General features: G+C 43.3%; 1 protein-coding gene across 1 annotated transcript in view; it reads left to right on the top strand.

The window, feature by feature from the left end:
- The window catches only part of PRUNE2 (prune homolog 2), a 69,510-nt gene that overhangs the window by 6,729 nt on the left and 51,233 nt on the right, over positions 1-11,548 (top strand). The window contains exons 3-4 of the mRNA XM_025051399.1: positions 319-6,886; positions 7,222-7,987. Of these exons, the coding sequence (XP_024907167.1) occupies positions 319-6,886; positions 7,222-7,987 (7,334 nt within the window). The remainder of the gene's footprint in view (positions 1-318; positions 6,887-7,221; positions 7,988-11,548) is intronic.

Raw genomic sequence — 11,548 nt, 5'->3', positions numbered from 1 at the left:
TTCCTGCTGGAAGATGGTATGATATTATGCTAAGGATTTAAATAATTTTAAAGCTCTTTACCTATCATTTTCAGGAGCCAGCAATGCTGAGTAGCTGGATTTTGAGATCAACAAAATGCCAATTTGATAAGACTAGAGAAAGAGTTGGTGGTATATTAAGTGGGACTTTCCATGTTTTATATGATACAGTTTTCAGTTGTTTGGTTCTTTTTAGACAAATGAACACAGATTAATTTATATTAAGAAATTTAGAAATACAATTTGCAAAGAGCAAAGAGTGCGTGAGTGCTCACACAAACCCCTATGTCTCCCCAACAGATTTGTTGTGAACTGGAAGAGTGCCAGAACCCTTGCCTAGAGCTGGAGCCCTTTGAATGTGGCTGTGACGAGATCCTGGTGTACCAACAGGAGAACCCTTCAGTGACTTGTGACCAAGTGGTTCTCCTTATCAAGGAAGCCATCAATAGGAGGTGTCCAGAGATGGTCTCCAATAGCCGGACATCCTCCACAGAAGCTGTGGCAGGCAGCGCCCCACTCTCCCAGGGATCTTCCGGGATTATGGAGTTGTATGGCTCTGACATAGAACCACAGCCCAACTCTGTGAATTTCATAGAAAACCCTCCAGATCTCAGCGATTCTAACCAGGCCCAGGTGGATGCCAACATAGACCTCGTTAGCCCAGATAGTGGACTGGCCACCATTAGGAGCAGCCGTTCATCCAAGGAGAGCTCAGTTTTCCTCAGTGATGACAGTCCAGTGGGAGAAGGTGCTGGGCCTCATCACAGCCTCCTCCCAGGGTTTGACTCCTATAGTCCCATCCCTGAAGGGGCAGCAGTGGAGGAGCATGCACGGTCCGGGGAACATGGGGAACACTTTGACCTCTTCAACTTCGACTCAGCCCCCATGGTTTCTGGGCAGTCCCAACCATCTTCCCATTCTGCAGACTATTCCCCAGCAGATGACTCCTTCCCCAACAGCGATTCATCAGAAGGACAGCTCCCTACAGGGCCTAAAGGACTCAATGGGGTAGGGATGGACATGTCTAATTATTCATCCAGTTCACTTTTGTCAAAGGCTGGCAAAGATAGCCTTGTGGGATTTGATGAGGATTTTGTCCAGAGACAAGGAGGTCCCGGGGATAACACTGAAAGAAATTTGAGCCTGACAGGTTTTGTGCAAGATGAATCTTTTTTGCCAGAAAGGCTGAAAAATATTGTAAAGAGTGTCCCACCAACACCTATGAATAGCTTTGTGGAGAGCTCACCATCCATCGAAGAACCAGCTCTACTCTATCCAAACAATATGACCCAAAAAGCAGTCGACACAGGTCACACAGGGCCACCTCAGACTCGTGCGAGGTGTAGCAGCTGGTGGGGTGGTTTGGAAATTGACTCTAAAAATATTGCAGATGCATGGAGTTCCAGCGAACAGGAATCTGTCTTCCAGAGCCCCGAATCCTGGAAAGATCATAAACCCAGCCTAGCTGATAGGAGAGCCTCAGATTCTATATTTCAGCCAAAGAGTCTCGAGTTCCCAAAGTCGGGTCCCTGGGAGTCAGAATTTGGGCAGCCTGGGCTGGGCAGTGATAATATTCAAGACCAAAATGAGGAGGGCTTGCAGTTTCAGAACCTGCCCACTGAAAAGTCACATTTGCTGAACGCTTCTCCTCAGGGAACAAACCACCTGATAGAAGACTTTGCCGCTTTGTGGCATTCTGATCGCTCTCCCACAGCGATGCCTGAGCCATGGGGAAATCCCGCGGATGACGATGAACCAGCTACTGCAGTGTCATTCCCGGCTTGGAGTGCATTTGGTAAAGAAAACGACACCCAGGCTTTGAAAAATACCTGGAATCTGCACCCAGCGAGTGGTGAGACACCTTCTGTAAGGGACCCGAAAGAGTGGGCCATGGCAAAAAGTGGATTTCCTTTTCCTTCAGAAGACCCAGTGGACAATTCACCCAATGAGGCAAATAATGAAACACCCCCAGAAATCTGGAGCAAGGAGGACCGTGACTCCAGGGCTGGTGCCCTTATATCTGGAAATCTTAGGTCTGATCTGGATCATGCATGGAACAATTGTAAGCCAGCAAAGGATGATCAGGGTGGTGTCATGGATCCAAAAATTAGAGGGAAAGTGTATGAAAAGGTAGATTCTTGGAACCTTTTTGAAGAGAGTCTCAAGAAAGGAAGGTCAGACATCCTAGCTCCTTGGGAAGATTCTTTCTTATCATATAAATGTTCCGATTACAGTGCATCCAACATAGGGGAAGATTCAGTGCCTTCCCCCTTAGATACCAATTACTCCACCTCTGATTCTTATACGTCGCCAACCTTTGCTGGAGATGAAAAAGAAACTGAAAACAAGCCATTTGCTAAAGAGGGAGGTTTTGAGTCAAAAGATGCTAACTCTACCACAGAGGAGACTGAAATCCCACCTCAGTCACCACAGCAGCCACCTAGAAATCGAATTAGTTCAGGTCCCGGGAACCTAGAAATGTGGGCTTCATCTCATGCAGATCATAGTTCTGAAATAAATGCCACTGATAACCCAGATAAAGATTTACTCAAGACAGAGCCCACAGATGACAAGGACATCTCCATGGAGGATGACGTTGGAGAAAGCAGCCAGTCCAGTTATGACGACCCCCGCATGATGCAGCTGTACAACGAAACAAATCGACAGCTCACACTTTTGCACAGCAACACCAACTCCGGGCAGGCAGCCCCCGACAATCTCGACTTGTGGAACAGAGTGATTCTGGAGGACACTCAGTCTACTGCGACCATCTCGGATAATGATCTGGATTGGGATGACTGCAGTGCTGGTGTAGCGATCCCTGGTGAAGGTCAAGCACAAGGATACTTGCCTGGAAGTACCGAACCTGAAACCCGATTTTCAGTGAGACAGCTAGAACCATGGGGTGTGGAGTATCAGGAAGCAAATCAGGCAGATTGGGAACTCCCTGCCTCTTCAGAGCATAGCAAGGACACTGCTCCCAAAGAATATCACATATTGAATGAAAAAAGTGGACAGCTAATTGCAAATAGTATTTGGGATTCTGTCATGAGAGATAGCGACATGTCGTCATTAATGTTACCAGGCCCATCATATGTTACAGACTCAGGACAAAGCAAGTTGCCTCCTGAAACTCCCAGCTCATCAGAAGAAATTAAGGACAGTCATATTCCAGACATGCTAGAAGCCTCTGGAGCCAATGAGTCAGGAACACTTGATACTGACCAGCAAGACACGCGCATAGGAAGCCTGCCAAGCGATAGTGTGACCCTGGTGACCAGGCTTGAAAATTCAGGGCATTTTGTATGCTCAGATCCATGGAAAGGCCCAAACTACGGACAAAATGAAAGTGAAAAGGAAGCCCACAAAGCCACTGATTGGGAGCACCTAGGCGAGGAGGAAGTGATGCATAGAGACTTGGGGACTTCTGGAAAAGGGCAAAGTGACCAGGAATGCTCTTCCCCAGTTGCATCTGAATATCAAGAAATATACAATGAGTCAAGCAAAATCAGCTCTCTTTCAGTCACCTCCAGTCCTCAGACTGAGGAACCCAAGGAGGTTTTAGAGCATGAGAAGGGATCTTACAATCCAGACCCCTGTGATATGCAAACAGAAGTGTCCACAAATCACTTGCAGGCAAAGGGGACCTGTGAAAAGCACCTCACAAATCATAGAAATTCAGGTGAAACTACTGAAATTTTAGGTAGGCTGAATTTAACAGAAAATGTATCTTTGCCGGAAATGGATCTTGAGAAAAGTGAAGAATGTAACATTCTGGAGCTAGAAAGAGTGAACCAAGAGCTACCTCATGAATGTCCCCGAAGCCTTGATGTTTGGGATGGCCCTATAGACAGTGATGTTCAGGTCAGTTGCACAAGTTCAGAGATAAATGAGAATCTTAAAGTTAAGAGTGCTGAAAAAAGCCCTCCAGGAGCCAGTTCATTAGGAAACAATGACAGAGACACTATTTCTAGTGAGTATACACATTCAAGTGCATCAAGTCCTGACCTAAATGATTCTTCAGCTGCACTGCTTTCTTGGGACCATGGGCATCAGACGGTAAATCAAGATGATTGGAGTAAACAGAATTACCAGGATTCTGAACCAGTTACTACTGATGGCCAAGTAGAATTAATTACTGAGGCGAAGGACCTGGAGAAAAACAAAGTGGATGAGTTTGAAAGGAACTTAGATCACAAGGTTCCTAAAATTTTAGAGATTTGGAATGATTCAGTAGATGGTGATTCCTTTTCCTCTTTATCCAGCCCTGAAACAGGAAAATATTCTGAATATTCAGGTACATATCAGGAAAGAAATCTAATGCTTAGCCAACAGGAGAAAAATGAGCACGATATTCCTAACACTGTGCAGCGAGAGGATGCCAGGTCCATTTCAACAAGCTCAGATTCTGATGATGATAGTGTAGGCAATGAAGAGTCAGCGGAAAAAGAGATACATTTGGCCACTTGTGACGTTGCTCAGAGTGAACTCAGAGCTTGGGATTCATTGAATGAATCTAATAAGTTCTTGGCCATCGATGGTCCCAAGTCTGAGGAATTATCCATCCATTATGTAGACAGTTCAGAACCAGCAGAGAATGAGAATACATCAAACCCATTCTGTGATAGTCAACAAAGCAGCCCTGATCACTGGAATTTTTCACCATTAAAGAAGACCGAAATACAGATTACAGCAGTGGATGAGGAGAAGCGCTCATCTCCAGAAACAGGGAAGACAGGAGATATCATATGGCAAATATCTCCCAACACTGAACCAAAAAATGAAAATTATTCTCAATTGGAAATGGTTGGCTTCTCAGCTGAGAGTACCGAGTGGTGGAATGCCTCTCCACAGGAAACGCGGCCAACTGAGAATGCATTTGAAGGGGAATTACCTAACTCAGGTGGTGCGTTAGAGATGAATTGTTCAGGAGACCAAAACATGGGCCCGTGGGGAGTGCCCATTCAGGGTGATACAGAGTCCACGGAAATACATTATACCAATCCTTTCAATGATAAGTGTCAGTCACCCTTTCTGGATAATAATGAAGAGAACTCCCATGAGCAACTTTGGAACATTCGACTAAGGCAGCCAGACCCAGAAGCTGATCAGCTTAGCCAGCTTGTGATATTAGACCAAATTAAAGAAAAAGATCTCAGAGAGCAAACCTTCACATCTTCTGCTGGTGACGAACTCACTTCTGAAACACCTACCCAAGAGCAGTGTCAGAATACAGTGCTGTCCATCTGGGATCAGCCAAATCCAAAATTTACTCACACAGGTGAAAATGGATGCATTATCTCTAATGTCTCAACTACTGAGCGTCAAGAAACAAATTGGTGGGAGGAAGAAAAATCATACCCCAGTGAAATGACAAATTCAAGCATTGCCTCAAAAGATTTCCCTGCTGTCAGTTCTTCCACCCAGTTGATAAAGAAGTCAGGTGCTGAATGGGACACCTCTACCCCTAGCGAGGGCTCCCAAAGCACTTTTGTTCCAGATATTTTACATGGCAACTTCCAAGAGGGTGGGCAACTGGCCTCAGCTTCCCCTGACTTGTGGATAGATGCTAAGGAGCCCCTCAGTTTGAAAGCAGATGGTGAGAATCCTGATATACTGACTCACTGTGACCAGGACAGCAATTCTCAGGCTTCCAACAGCCCTGATATATGTCATGATTACGAAACCAAGCAAGAGCCTGAGCTGCACATTGGGGCTGGGATTACACCTCAAGAAGGAGCCAGTGAGTTATATCTCACCGAGCCAAAGCTTGATGAGGAACCCAGTCAGGAGCCTGAGCGGGAATCCATCCCATACAATTCAGAGCTATGTTCTGAAAATATAATTCCACTGCCTCCTGTCAGCGATCGAGCAAACACAAATGGCTCATCTCAGCCTGCTGCCTCTCACAATGGTTCTCCCGAACCTTCTGCAATAAGTGGTGAAAACAACACAGGTGTAAAAGCATCAGAAAAGGGAACTGACCCAGATATGGCACCAACTTTGGAACCCATTGACAGAACAATCCCAATGATTAAAAATGTGGGAACCAGTATTTTCATAACTCATCAAGAACCAACTATGGTTGGCAACAGCTCTTGGACCTCAGAGGCCTTTTCTCCTGAATGTCAGACAGACACAGGAACCTTGTTGGCCCTCGAGCAGCCTTTGACAACAGAGAAAACTGCCTTAGTTCCTGTCACTCAGCTAGCCTTAGACACTTGTCTGGATGTAAGCGAAGCTGCCTTTGACCACAGTTTCAGCGATGCCTCAGGCCTCAACACATCCACAGGAACAATAGATGACATGAGTAAATTGACATTATCAGAAGGCAATCTCGAAACACCAGTTGATGGGGATGCAGGCAAGCAAGATATCTGTTCATCCGAAGCTTCGTGGGGTGATTTTGAATGTGATGTCATGGGCCAAAATATCGATGAAGATTTAATGAAAGAGCCTGAACACTTTCTCTATGGTGGTGACCATCCCTTGGAAGAAGATGCTCTGAAACAATCGCTGGCACCATATACACCTCCCTTCGATTTGTCTTGTCTTACAGAACCTACTCTTGGTGTTGAAACAACAGAGGAAGCTGGGATTCCAGAGGGTGAGTCTCTGCGGAGCGAAGCAGCAGAGATATTGCTTCCTGCCCTTCCGGATCGAAGAAGCAAAGAAAGCCACACCGAGACCACAAACGGACAGCGTGGACACCAGCTGGTTGTACTACATATTCAGGAAGACCCTGAGTCAATTTCTTTGTCTATAGGAGGCGACTCCAACATGGAGTTGTCTCCATCAAACATTGACTGGGAAATAGAAACAGATAATTCGGATTCACCAGCAGATGGAGACATAGAACTACCAAATGGTAAGAAACATCCCATTCCTCCATCCTCCAGAATCTGCTGCTTTCATTCAATCAATACATTTGCAAAATACCCTCTTTCTATTAATGTGGGTAAAGAAAAAACTAACTGTATGTGCCATGCATGCCCAACTAAATCCTATATTACGGCAGTAATATCTATACTGCTTGTAGAATACCTATCTTTGAGAGAGAATGAGAAAATTAAACAGCTTTACAAAATTAAAATATTTCTTAAATTATCTCCCTTTAGATGGTTCATTTGCAAAGATCACAAATCACACAATGTGTTAATTAAGCCGTGTTCTTCCCTTCTCACCTTCATCTTCCACATTCAGGTGCCAGCAAGAGAATATTAGACCTGGAAGGAGAAAAAATAATTCCTACCAAAGAGTCTGAGCAGATAAAACCAGAATACAGGGAAGAAAGATACACAGAAAAGAATGAAGATCATCAGGCACAACACATGGATTACATACTTGTAAGACGTGAAGAAAATTCACCCCCAAAGCTAGAAGCCTGCGAAGCAAGAGAAAGCACATCTGAATTTGAAGAGTTTCATATAGGTTCTGAACAAACAAGGCTGCCAGGAACTCAATTAGCAAGCTTCCCAGACACACATCAGCCTGCCTCCTTGAATAAAAGAGAAGATCATTCCACAGAGAGCATGTCTTCCAAAGATGATAATAGATCATCTCTTGAAAGCCCTGGGCAAGACCAGAATTGGATGGTCTTGGGCCATGGTGAGGTTGGCAGTCCAGCATCAGAAGCTAGGGACCAAGGGCCTGGATGGCCCAGCAAGGCTGTGAAGCCAACCTCTAATCACAACTTGAGCAAAGGTCCCCAAATGCAGGTTCTAAGAGAAATGAAACCTCTAGAATCTTTAGCGCTAGAGGAAGCCTCTGGTCTGGACAGCCAATCACGGAAGAGCAAGAGCCAAGGCAAGGCTGGCCCAGATGCAGTTATGCTGCAGCCTGTCACCCATGAGAATGAATGGGAAATGCTTTCACCACAGCCCTCTGAGAAAAACGTGATCCCAGACATGGAAATGGAGGAGGAGACAGAGTTTCTTGAGCCCAGAACAAGGAAACCAAGACAAAACGGGTAAGCAAAAAGCTAAATTTACTTTTTTCCTGAAAACTATTTTATTAGAAACCAGCAAAATGATGAGGGATAATGGGATGTGAAGAATACCTAGATGACAGGAGCTTTATTTACATTTATTGTGAAGCATGCCGTCAGTAAAAGCAGCTGCTTGATAACCATAATGATAATGATGATACATGTATATTTTCAGCCTCCAAAACCCCTTCGATTTCCATCTAGAATCTTATATTTACCCTCCTGATATTTATAATGACTCTACCTTCTCAGCACCCGTATCACTCTTAAATAGGCAGTTGGAACCCGATGAGGAGGGCACTAACATTTATTCATAGCACAAGGCAGTTTCTACATATTATCTCATTTAATCCTTACGACGACCCTGAGGTGGTAGGTATTATTATCTTTATTTTACACATACTGGTGGTGGAGGGGACTTAAGGCTCAGAAAATTTCTATAACTTGCCTAGAATTAAATAACCAGAGTGAACAGTCTGGATTCAAAGTTTTTCACCCTCAAAGCCTGTACTTTTCCAGCAGACACACTGCTTATCATACAGAAAAAGGTGATTCTGGTTTTATACAAGCACCTAACTTACTGTACGAATAAGGAGTCTCCACAGCAGGCTTAAAATCTTAATGTGAAACATCATTCCTCAATTGGCTGAAAAATTGGCAAACAACCATCAAACCAGTGATTCAGTCAGTCAGTCAATGGGTCAGACAATCACCACATGGTTTTTGAGAATCTGTTCTGTGCCGAGTGACCGAGTACCAATGGGTATCTATCTAGCAGGGAACGGGATGTTATTCCTGCCCCCAGCCTTCCAGGCCCTGCTGACATGGTTTAGTGTTGTTCACTTCTCTTCATTTCTCTTGATAAAGCCCTCCTGCTTCCAGGGACAAAAGGGCAAATTGTGAAAAGTGACTTAAGTAAAAGGAAAAGTCATGTTTACCCCTTAAATTATAATGGAGAAATGATACTTTTTCCTACTCATTTCGGGAATGCAAAGAACTGTATATGTCACATATCCATTGTAGGTCAAGAAATCTGGATTCCAGCCTGGCTCTATCATATCTGGTTATATATTTTAGAATAACCCTAGGCTTCAGCTTCCTCAGCTGCAAAGCCAGTAGGTTGGAGTGGAGGATCTCCAGCCTTCCTTCAGTATTAAATCGTGGGGGCTTAATTTATGCATAAATACAATGTATCCAGGAGAGCTTTGGTATTCAAAAATTACATTTCTCTAAGAAAGGAACAGAGAACACAGAAAGAATAGCAGGGGTGTGTTGAGGGTTAGTAAAATGTCATCAAGAGTTAAAAAAGCTGTGTCACATTCAAGTGCAGCTTCATAAATCCAGATATATTCAGTTGGCCTAATCTTTCTTTCTTCCCATCAAGCTACTTCCTATCAGAGACCCCAGATCCGTTAACAGAAAGAGGGCAGCAGATGGATCCCAGCAGCCCTGCTGGCATTGTTATAGATTGAGCTAAGAACTCAGGCAGCCTCAAGTTGGCTGAGCTATTGTTTGGCTTCTTGTCTGCATTTTGCACATGCCCCTGAAATCCAACAGATGATAACGTTCAATTGTGCCACTAGTCCCTTTTCTTCCAATAAGATTTCTTTGCTTATCCCTTTTAGCTCAGCCCCTGCAGTAATGAAAGTTTTCTTACAGTTGGGGGAGGGGGCAGATTTTTACTAACCTTTGTATTATCTTTTGCATAAATAACTTACTCTGAAATATTTGTATTATTAAAATACTAATGTTATTAGCGGTATTAATATTAGCACTAAAATATTGGCATTTGAAAACTTACATCTGTGCTAAATTTTGGGAGGGGTCAGAGTTGTCTAAAGCAGTGATTCTGTCAGTGTGGTCTAAAAACCGGTGGCCTCAGCATCACGTGGGTAATTACCAGTCCCACTCCAGACCTCCTGAATCAAGAACTTGGAGTGGGGCCCAGCCATCCCTGTTTCAACACCTCCTCCAGCTTATTCGGATGCGTGCTAAAGTTTGAGAACTACTGGTCTAAAACTCACTCGCAGTCCTCTGGGAGTTTATATCAGGGAAAGGGTAGATAATTGTGTAATATTTAAATCAAGATAGTTAGTGACCAAAGTCTGATTAAGTAGAAATAGCTACCAAGTACAAGCATTTGCCATGGACCAGGTACTAAGCATTGTATATGCACGATCTCATGTTACCGTGACAACTGTATGAGGTAAGAATTAAACGAGGGTGGAAAATTATGTTCAGAAAGGTTGAATCACTTGCTCTGGTTTATAGTTAAAAAGTAAAGAAGCTGAGATTTGAATTTGAGTTTCTCTGTGTCAAGAGTGTGTGTTAATGCTAGTAAGGTAAGAGGAGAGGCATGTATACAGGGTATTTTCATGGAAGAAACAGGGACAGTTTTTTATCCAGCAGGATCAGGAGGCAGAGTGCCCAGGGCCCATACTTTAAGGGGCCCATGAGAAGCTTTGAATTCCTTTTAAAATCAAAGGGAAAATTAGTAGATACTCCTGCGTGGATTATATTTCTTTCTACCAACAAGGATGCAAAATAAATTCAAAAAAAGTTTTTTTAATGAAAGAAGGAGCTCATGAAGACAAAAGCATCTAAGGCCCGTGAAGGTCTTATTGCACCCTGAATGGTACAATTTGAAACAGGCATTAAATGAAAGTCATAATCTGGAAGGGCACAGGAGAAGGTAAGAGGCCAGCCAAGTTAACTGGGAAGAATAAGATGAAGGAAATCGTAGAGACAGAAAGGAAATCACTGAAATAATATGATAAGATAACCATATTTTCTCAGCCAAAAACTTGGAAACATATCCCAACACATAATCTCATCATAGGACAGAATAACCAAAATTAAAACTGTCCTGAAAAAAAAAAATTAAAACCTGGTCTTCAAAAACAGCAGTAGGCTTATAGTATATTTGATATGACATACCAGCTACAAACTGGCTTCTTGCCTTCCCCTCATCCAGGCACACCCCTTCTCAACTCTCACATTGTTTGAGAGCAGTAAGCATACTTTCAAAACTCGAGGAAGTATTCAAAAGATGCCTCTTCCTTTACCTCCTGACTCTTGTTAACAAAAGGTGTTATTAGCGCTGAAATATAAACTTTCCCTTGAAATTTTCAGGGCTGAACTAGAGTTCCTTAGGCTCAATCTTCCCAGAGACATTTTGCCAAAACCTTGGTTATCCTCCAGCTATGGACCCGCCAGCTCAGGATTGAACACTAATTCCTGAGACAGTGATGGATGGGCCTGATCTTTCCTATGTGAGGCAGATAACATCTGCAGAGTTCTGCAGCACACAAACTTTTCTGAAAATGAAAAACCATTTATACATTTATTTTAAAGAAGTCACGGTTGCAAGGATGTTGTGTGAACAAAGGATAATTTGATTATGTACTAGTGTTCTTCAGAGAAACATTATTTAAGAGCAATAGGAGATTAGACAGATAATAGATGATAGATAGATAGTTAATAGAGATAGATGATAAAGAAAGAAAGAAAGAAAGAAAGAAAGAAAGAAAGAAAGAAAGAAAG

Source organism: Pteropus alecto, unplaced genomic scaffold (assembly GCF_000325575.1).
Source record: "Pteropus alecto unplaced genomic scaffold, ASM32557v1 scaffold95, whole genome shotgun sequence".
Taxonomy (NCBI): domain Eukaryota; kingdom Metazoa; phylum Chordata; class Mammalia; order Chiroptera; family Pteropodidae; genus Pteropus; species Pteropus alecto.
The sequence above is the reverse complement of the archived record's forward strand: the minus strand, read 5'-3'. Positions and strand labels throughout refer to the sequence as shown.